Source organism: Papaver somniferum, chromosome 2 (assembly GCF_003573695.1).
Source record: "Papaver somniferum cultivar HN1 chromosome 2, ASM357369v1, whole genome shotgun sequence".
Classification (NCBI taxonomy): Eukaryota; Viridiplantae; Streptophyta; class Magnoliopsida; order Ranunculales; family Papaveraceae; genus Papaver; species Papaver somniferum.
The window spans coordinates 142,723,299-142,732,628 of NC_039359.1; the positions used below are offsets into that span (position 1 = coordinate 142,723,299).

Here is a 9,330-nt window from a genome sequence, read left to right on the forward strand (position 1 = left end):
TAAAAAGATACATTACTCAGAACCCGACTACTTTCAATACGTGCATACAGAATTCAGTTCCGGATTTCTCACACTTTTGTGTACCTAAAGTGATCAGAACTTCATGAAATTTCTACAGTAGGAAACCTTCATATATACAAACATCATACAAAAATTTCATCTTTGTCCGATAAGCGGAGAATGAGATAAATAGGAATCAGTCCCCTATTCGGGATTTAAACTCAGCAGACCATAGTCATATATTGTGCAAGCTTTGCAGTAGCAAACGTGACCTGATCCACATGAAAATTGTACTGTACTTCTATAACAAGGTAAACTACGACATACTCAAATTTCATCATATTCCAACGGTTGAATTTAAAGATATCATTATAATCAAATCATGCAATTTCTTACCAAGATCTTTTGAACCACAAATTAGGCTTTCTTTGCCAACAACCCGTAAACAAAGTTTGACTTGCATGTGTAAAGCATATAGCTAATATTCGTTCTGAGTCAGGATCAAACTCTCAGTTAGTGCAATGTCTGAAGCACTGCGTGCTGCATCAGTCAAATGCGAAACAACACTACCAATGTCGGCCTTCTTAAGAGCGGGTGCTGTCAACTACATAACCAGTCACTCCACATATGTGCCCTTACGATCTCGTATTTATGTTCCGAAGCAACAGAGCAGAAGTGTCCAATCAGATTATACGCCAAAAAGGAACAGGACTACAAACCAAATTATATAGCTATTATTAAAACAGTACCAGCGAAGAAAACCAGCAAAACCATATGCTTTCTCTATAAGTTCATCAACTGGTAAACCTAGCGGTTCATCCTTGCCCATTCCCAGACGGTGGCCAGTTTCTTTCCAAATGGCCAGTTGATCACCTAATAATAATTGACTATTTCATAGGTGAGTACTTCAAAGGAATCATGACAAAGGATAGCAACAGTAAAAATTGGGTAAAACAGAAACCTATCTGAAATCATTTTGATCCTGAGCCCACCTAATTGTTTCAGCATTGCCGTGTTTACGTCAACAAAAAGTAGCAACAGACCAATAAACTACCATAGAGCCGAGATGCTCGCTATCCTTTCCAGACTTCCTAAATGAATTTTTTTTTGGCAATGCATGTTAGATTTAAGAAAAGGGCAGGATGAGAGGAGTGGCCTTGTAATTTATGTTACCTGGTATGCTACTCCGAGTGGCCTTAAGCCAGGTTCTGCAAATTTATAAATCACTGCATGGACTCTATGCTAATCTGATCATCACAAATATTGGCAGATTAAAACTACGAAGCCACAAAGAATGTGCAAACAACAAAAGCACAAATAGTTAAAGGAGTCATACCTGCTACGGGGCACCTCTGCTGGCTCGTTGCATGTTACCTTCATTGTCAATAAAAGTCGGGGTTGTTCGGTTGTCACTCGCGCTAAATGGAGAAAGTGAACCTCTTGAATGCCATCCCACGTCTTTCGATGAATTAAATCAAATTAGACACAATAATAAATAAATACTGAAAGAGTCACCGTTTATCCACAACTTACAAAGAAACACTGCATAGTCCAACATTAACAGACATATCTCCTTCAAATGTCACTGTTTATTCATAATTTTATAAATAGACATTTTCTTTCTCATTACATACAAATATTTCCCATTGAAGGCATCTCTTCCGTATCCACTATTCAAGTAACATCCCCCAAATCATTCAATATCCCAAAATACAAACCTCATGTGCAGTCGCCGCCACTGCCAGTCTAATCTAATTCTAACCACCAGTGAACTTTCCCGGAAAGTGCTTCATGTCCCCCACAATTGTCCACCAGAGCTATCCCCCACTATGTGTCACATAATTATTGGCTCAATCTCTTTTAATGGATCCCCTGCTATCTCCCGTCAAGCATTTTGGCAAAATCCAAAGGCTTAAATCATGACACCTAGTGGGGGATGACAATGGTGGATGATAATGGGGGATGAGCAGCACAGTCGAACTTTCCCATACTGTAATTCTGCTTTATTTCCTCATGACTTCTGCGGTAGTCTTATTTCATTCACAATTAACTTCACATATCAGGTTCACATAATGAGCTTCACACGGAGTTCAAAGCACATTTGTAATCCAATTGATTCATGACAAACCTACAAAAAAAAACATGAACTGGAAGTTACTAAATAAGAACTATTCATCTTCGTAAATTTCATAAACTGTCGTACTGCACTGAATGAAATCTGTTACCTGTATAATATTTCCTCACTAACTTCTTTGATTACGTTCATCAACATGTCACGAATAAGTTCAGCTGTCTTGGGAACAATCAATTAAGTTCAAAAGCTCTTTAGGATGATTCCTATCATTCTCTTAACTCTCCATCTGTCCACCATTTGGAGTTGGAATTCCTACTTGATCATCCTCGAGTAGTTGAGGTGCTGAAGCCCAAATTGACTCCTACAATCGGAAAGAGAAATATCTTCAACACAAAAGATATTACGAAGAAATCAGGCGGCGGTAATAAGAAAAGAAAGAAAGACCGGGGAATTAATTGAATTACAAACACAGAATAGAAAAATATTAAACTGAGACAAAGGGGGGAAAATGAGGGAATTGCGCTCTATTAGCAAAATATGAGATCAAAACCAGGCCGTCTTTTCTAATAGTTTGTGGATTTCTACACAGAAGATGATAAATAAACATAAACAGAAGCGAATTAATCAACAGAAAATCAGTGAATTAACTTGATGATTTCTCAACATAAGAGAATTAATAAACATAGTATCGATAAATTATACTGCGAATTCTCAACATAAGAGGATGAATCAACAAAAAAATCAATACTGTCTCAATTATGTTGTTGATTTCTCAGCATAAGATGATAAAATCTTCACTGCAACTATTGATTTCTCAGCAGAGGATGAATAAACATAATAAAAAATCAGGCCTTTTTTATTACAGAACTGATCTCTTAAAATTAGAGGATGAATTAATACGAATCAATCAATTATTGATTTCTCAAGAAATAATGATGAATCAACAGAAAAAAACAATCAATTATTTTGTTGATTTCCCAAAAGAAGAAGATAAATCAACATAAAAAAACAGGCCTTTCTATTACAGAATTGATTTAACAACACCTAAAGATCAAAACTTGAGTGCATTTCTGTTGATCTATGAATAGAAGAATCAAAACAACATCTTAACAAGATTTATTTATTGTCTGTGCAGAATCAAACCTTAGGATTCAGGTTACAAAGTTAAGAATGCTTGACTATTAATCTTGCAGAAGTTTAATTTGATGAACACCCAAAATCCTTCTCTGCCAATCTCAATTCATAGATAATCAAACCTTATGATTCACATTGAAGCTTTTCTGGGTTTCAAAGGCATCTCTCTCTCTCTCTTCCTTGAGAAGGATGTGGTAAAGTTGAGATAAACAAAGAAAGAAACTTGTTAACCTTCTCTCTTCCTTATCTCTCTCTGTTCTGTTCAGTTTGCATCTAACTAGTTTACTTTTGGTCCAAACTCAAAACTACATCCAGACCGTCCGTACAATCACTAGGGTCTACTTTTCACGAGTCAGACATTAAAGTCTTTTAAGCTATTCCTACTTTTAAGTCTTAAACTGTAACAGGCCCCCACCAGACTACATGGAGCCCAGAACACCTACACCTTCTTCTATTCTGAATCCAAGAGTTTGAGAGAAGAATTCCAAACACAATTCGTTTCCTGATTCAAAACCAGAAATCTATGATGAAAAATATAGAAGTTAGACTCTGTCTGTAAATACAAATACTTTCATTCACTATCAACAGATTTCTTTGGGTTACTCCGTTCTCCAATTATTCAGTATTAACTTATACCTAAACTTATAACACCGTTTTTCCATGGACAAGCAATTAGCATCCGGATCAGGACCAGCACCAGCTGAGAGGAATGAAAGACAACGCCCACCGATTCCAAAGGCAGCACCTTGGCTTGTTTTCCCACACGGAGAAGGTAGGAAATTTCAGAGTTTTTATAATCCATGTGAGCCTGATAATAGAAATTGCATTAAGTCTATACCAGAGATGCGAGGAAGAGCATACTATCATAAAACTTGTCATCAAGGATGGCTTATTGTTATTGGCAATGTTGGAGATAATGCTGAGTATTCTGTGGCTAACTCCAATTTAGATGATTGTTTCTTGTGGAATCCTGTATCTTCTGAAATTGTTCAATTGCCTAATCTAGATCGCCGGTCTTTCAGTACCGAATCAAAAAAATACTTTATGTTCGATTTAGTATTATCCTCACCACCTCTTCCAAGTAGTTGTAATAATCCTGACAATGAAGCCAACTGCACTGTATTCCTCATTTTTAGAGGTATGAATGACGATAATGATGAAGTTAGACATGATAAGCATATTTTAGTTTTTTGTAAACCCGGAGACAAACAATGGAAAACGAAGGAATTGGATAGCCCCAGAGGTGATCGTTCGAAATTCATTGATTCCCTACTTTGCTTTCAAGGTAAGTTATATGCATTCAGTGGTGAAAATTGGGTTATAGAGATCGAAATACAAAAACTATGGCATAATGTTGTCGTTGATGAACAAACACAATTTCTTAGAAAATTCAAGGCAGGGGAAGCTGATTTCACACTAGTAGGAGGAGGAGAAGAGTTTGGTCTTTACATGGAAAATTGGCTTGAATCTGGTAATGAAATCTTTAAAGTTTATTTAAATTGCAGCCCAAGAGGTTTTAAAAAAGTTAGCTCGACACATATCTTCAAGTTGGATTTCTCATCGATGACTTGGGTTTTGTTGAAGTCTTTGGATGATCATGTTTTCTTTTTGTCCACAAACATGGACATGTTAGACTTGTACTCTAGAAAGTGTTATTCAACGTCTAGCGCGTATTGCTCAGCAGCTGATATGGGACTGGGAAGGGGTTGTTTGTTCTATACACTACCTGAAGATCAAACCTTGTATGTATATGAAGTAGAAGATAGTGGTACTAGTGTCATCTTGCCGTTTTTGGAGCTTCCGACTCCATGGTTTCTACCTACTTGGATAATGATGCCCACAGCAGTGGACAGGTAAATACAACATCAATGCAGCCACAATTACATTATGATGATTACAATATGTTCTTATTTGTTATCTTCTCTAATAGTGGATTTCTTTTTTTTGTTGGCAGGCGCACTGCTGGAAGAAGGAGAAGAATAACAGATCTTTTAGTAAGCGAAGATACAACTGAAACCAGTGTACAAGAGGAGAATATGAGCAGGGTAAATAATACAGGAGGTGAATTAGAAGCATCAAAACAGTGGGATTTTCTTGAGGATTATGACAGTACAGAGGAGATAGCGAGATTTCTCCATCCAGTGGATTACAATCACTTCCGTGTAGCCTGTAAACAAAATTCAATATTTCTCCCTGCATTGAACCAAACATCGGCTTCTACAAGGACCACAACAACTACGTATTTATCTCCATGGCTGATTTCCATCTTTGAAGTTGATGAAGAGACCATCTGCAATGTCGTGGACCCGATGCAAGATAATGAAAAGTATCTTATGAAATTGTCTGATCAATTGCTTGTAGGTGCTACAGTCCGTTTTTCGAAAGATGGATGGCTTGTATTGTCTAAAGGGGAAACAACTATATTCTGCTACAATCCCTTCACAAGAGCAATGATCTGTCTTCCTGATGTACCTGATAATTATGCACTTGGTGGAATGTCATTCTCGTCGGTACCAACTTCTCGTGATTGTGTGGTGATTGCCATCTCCCGTTGGTGGGAGAGTGGAGGTGACAATGAGATATCTTTCTTGGTCACTGAACCGGGAAAGAGTGCAACTGGTTGGGCAATTCATAAATTCGATTATGGAGAAGCCTCCACTGAGGACAACATTACGCCGTGCATGGATAACTTTATGCCGTGTATTAACAACCCAGTTTTCTATAACGGAGCTTTCTACTGCTTAGATTATAATGGAATGTTAGGAGTTTTTAACATGGAAGGTGATTCCAGTTGGAAAGTACTTTCGAAGTCGTTGAAACAATTCAGTGGTTTTTATCCTAGTTATCTGGTGGAGTGTGATGAAAAGCTACTATTAGTGAATTTAGGGCAGAGTGGGAAACCCGTAGATATTTATAGATTGGATGATTCGGAGATGGTCTGGGTAAAATTGAACAGTTTGGGAAAGCTTGCATTATTCATCAGCTATACATCCAGTTTTTCAGCGGTTTCTCCACGTAGTTGCATGGAGAACAATATCTACTTCCCGAGATTACAAGGCGAAAGGATTTTATACTATTCTCTTGATACATGCAGGTATCATTTTGTAGGGGGTAATCAACATTCCACGCAAGATTTTCATAAGACGAAGGAAAGGTCAAACTGCACTTGGATTGAGCCTAGATGGTCTTAGGCAAATCGTAATCAAGAGCCTGACTTAGCATCTAAAACCCAGTACTATTTGTCTCCTGTAACTTCTGTGGCACATACAGTAGTGGCTTATGTATATGTGGTGGAGTCAGGCTGCCACTTAATTTCTTTGGGTCTCACTGTACTATATAATTCAGGTTCTTAAATTTCTCTCTTTATGGAAAAATGTTTTTAAATTTTATTATATGCAATGGAATTGTTGTAAATGATACTGGCTGAAGGAAGAGCACTGGCTTCTTTTGAACATCTCTGTTGGATTCATTCTCACATTCCTTTTTGTTTTGGATTCATTCTCACATTCTCAGTTGGAGTGTTGGTCTTTGGGTTAGCGCATTATTCATATTTGGAGTTCGAACTCATGGCAGACGAACTTCTGATGAGCAACTCTGAGATCGAGGTTCATTGTCGAGGTTAGTTATGGGGAAACAGTGGATGCTTCTTTAAAATTTATCATGTTAAGCTTCTTCAAAATTGTGATGCAAATTAATCAGGTGAAATGGTCCACCAATTTGCTTTCAATTAATCCTCAACTTCTTCTTCTCCAGCAGCTATGGGTTCATTGTCCAAGTTTGTCTGATGGAGAAAGTTCTGCAAGAATAACAAAAACCATTATGGGAAAAAGAGGTCTAGGGGGTGGTTCTGGTGGATCTGTTCTCTTGTTTTTGCATACACTCGCACTCGATGATGTTGCCAGGAGTGTTGGGGACATGTCAGTTGTGATGGTGGTGGCCTGGTGGAGTGGAGGTGTTGGAAGGGTTCATTTTCATTGATCTGACATTCCCGTTGGAGATGATTATCAGCCGCTAGCAAGTGTCAAAGGAAGATTTGAAACAGAGTATGTTAAAGATATCTCTTAACTTTATATCTGTTAGCTTTCGTCAACTTGTATTTGGTAGTTTTTTAACTGTCTATGTTCCCGCCTGGAGATTAAAGATTTGTGCTTTTGACATTGGAGGATCAGGTAGAGATAATGGTCTTGATGGAGAAAGTGGGACTGTAACAGGAAAAGCTTGTCCAGAAGGGCTCTTTGGGTCATTTTGTGAGGTTTCTTCGTACTCTCTATGATGTGCACTCTTGCCTTAGTCATTTATTACCTGTAGATCTTGAACAAAACTGATGAATTTTATTACCTTTAGATATCAGAGATTCTTCTTTAGATTCAAGTGTTTGTCTCCCATCTGGCTTTGGTTGAATTGTCGAAACTCATGCTAGAAACATTGTGCTGCTGTATCTTTTCCAAAATTGAAATTTCTAATATAGATGGTGAATCCGATTGTTGCAGGCATGCCACACTGGCACCTATAAGAATGTCAGCGGATCTGATAACTCTCTTTGTTGTCAGTGCCCTCCTTTTGAGCTTCCACATCGTGCCCTATGCATAACTGTGCGAGGTATGGATAATGCTGATGTCTTATAGATGCTGCGAGAATTAGCCAAAATGTTGCTGGTTTACTTAAAGAGGAAAACTTCTTTATTCCCATCTTTGTCTCTTTAATTGGTTTCTAAGTTGTTTCTAAGCTTCCTGTTGCTTCTTGTAACAGGTGATGTTGCTGAAACTCCTTGTCCTTACAATTGTGTTTCTGATAGATATCATATGCCAAATTGTTATACATCTGTTGAAGAATTGATATATACTTTTGGAGGGCCATGGTTATTTGGTCTTCTTCTCATGGGTCTCCTCATTCTGCTAGCTCTAGTTCTTAGTGTTGCACGTTTGAAATTCTTTGGCGCTGATGAACTACCTGGCCCAGCTCCCACTCAACATGGCTGCCAAATAGATCCCGGCCAGCAACAACAAGTCCTGTGGATCCTCAATTCTAGCTTGTTCGCTGAACTTGGGCACATATCCCCCTCCTTTTTTGTTTTTTCTTGAAAATTAGTAATGGTGTCGTTGTCAAGTGAAGTACATGTTGGGTGCAATAATCAAAAACAAAGAAAAATCAAATAAACAAAAAGTTATTGATACTTAGCTCCTTTATAGTGGAAGTGATTGCTTTGACGAAATGAACAAGCTCCCCATATCTCCGCAACAACAACAGGGCAAAACTTTGAGCTTGGCAACGCCGAAAAAAACATTAAGGAAAATCGCGAATGCTAAAGAAAGCAATACAAAATATTTCCCTTGGGGTCTCTCTAAAATATAGAGAATCCCCTTTGTGGTCTCTCTAAAACATAGATAAACCCCTTTCCCATGTTTTCCCTTAGGGGTCCCTCTAAAATATAGAGCAACCCCTTTACCATATAGGGGTCCCTCTAGAATATAGAGCAACCCCTTTTTTTCCATGCTTTTACAAAAGAAACGAATTTGTTTATATAATTGACAAACTCAAGTTAAGAAAAGCTCCTCCCATATATGAGACTAAAAATCTTATATAGTCTCTTAAAAACAACTAAAGAGTGGAAACTCCACTATGTGGGACTAATAAGTTTTCATTCACAAAAGAAACACTAAATTAAAATCTTTAAAAAGTATTTTTATTAATCGTTTTTCCAACAATCCCCCACATGAATGAAAACTCAATAAAACGTGAAAAACACATATAGATCTTGGTAAATCAACAACCCAATCTCAGGACCCGAACTGACTGAACAGACAGACAGATCGTGCATGTTGAATTTATACTAGCCATTTCAATGTCCTCTCCTTCACACAGTAGTGTGTTGATCCCAGGGTCATACTATGGATTGCATAAATCATAATAGTATAGAGAGCTTTCATCTTTAGTTTCTCACAAGTGAGACTAAAGGTTTCTTTCACCAAAGTGAAAAATCATGAACTAGTGAACCCTTAGTGACCCTTAAGTCCTAAGAACTAGTAATACCAAGACCATACAAACAACATAAAACTCATTTTCTCAAAATGAATTAAAAAAAGATAAAAACGAAAACAGGAAATACCATTATAGGCAGAGGT

The 9,330-nt window shown here is 37.6% G+C and overlaps 1 protein-coding gene and 1 long non-coding RNA gene across 10 annotated transcripts; one reads left to right on the forward strand and one right to left on the reverse strand.

The window, feature by feature from the left end:
• Window positions 1-342: 342 nt before the first annotated feature.
• On the reverse strand, window positions 343-3,470 carry LOC113349324. 5 transcript variants are annotated; one of them, XR_003360089.1, is made up of 6 exons: window positions 3,218-3,470; window positions 2,226-2,435; window positions 1,337-2,128; window positions 1,174-1,247; window positions 962-1,087; window positions 343-873 (listed from the first exon to the last, which is right to left on the reverse strand). It is a non-coding gene; the product is annotated as an uncharacterized LOC113349324 (long non-coding RNA). The 5 variants fall into 5 exon arrangements; XR_003360088.1 differs by having other exon boundaries at window positions 993-1,091; XR_003360087.1 differs by having other exon boundaries at window positions 993-1,247.
• A 176-nt stretch (window positions 3,471-3,646) lies between these two features.
• Window positions 3,647-8,354, forward strand: LOC113349325. 5 transcript variants are annotated; one of them, XR_003360092.1, is made up of 7 exons: window positions 3,647-5,061; window positions 5,163-6,553; window positions 6,722-6,826; window positions 6,962-7,251; window positions 7,378-7,460; window positions 7,699-7,807; window positions 7,958-8,354. XR_003360092.1 is itself a non-coding variant. In XM_026593278.1 (2 exons), the coding sequence occupies exons 1-2, from the start codon at window positions 3,869-3,871 to the stop codon at window positions 6,397-6,399; spliced, it is 2,430 nt and encodes an 809-aa protein (XP_026449063.1). In that variant the 5' UTR covers window positions 3,647-3,868; the 3' UTR covers window positions 6,400-6,662. The 5 variants fall into 5 exon arrangements, 1 of the variants encoding a protein (XP_026449063.1); XR_003360094.1 differs by having other exon boundaries at window positions 6,965-7,251; window positions 7,372-7,460; XR_003360093.1 differs by having other exon boundaries at window positions 6,965-7,251; window positions 7,378-7,455.
• Window positions 8,355-9,330: the final 976 nt, after the last annotated feature.

What these genes read in the sequence shown, in the direction of transcription:
- LOC113349325 (XM_026593278.1), top strand. Translation starts at nt 3,869, where the DNA reads ATGGACAAGCAATTAGCATCCGGATCAGGACCAGCACCAGCTGAGAGG. An exon ending in ATGCCCACAGCAGTGGACAG is followed by an intron (nt 5,062 to 5,162) that starts GTAAATACAACA and finishes TTTTGTTGGCAG; the next exon opens with GCGCACTGCTGGAAGAAGGA.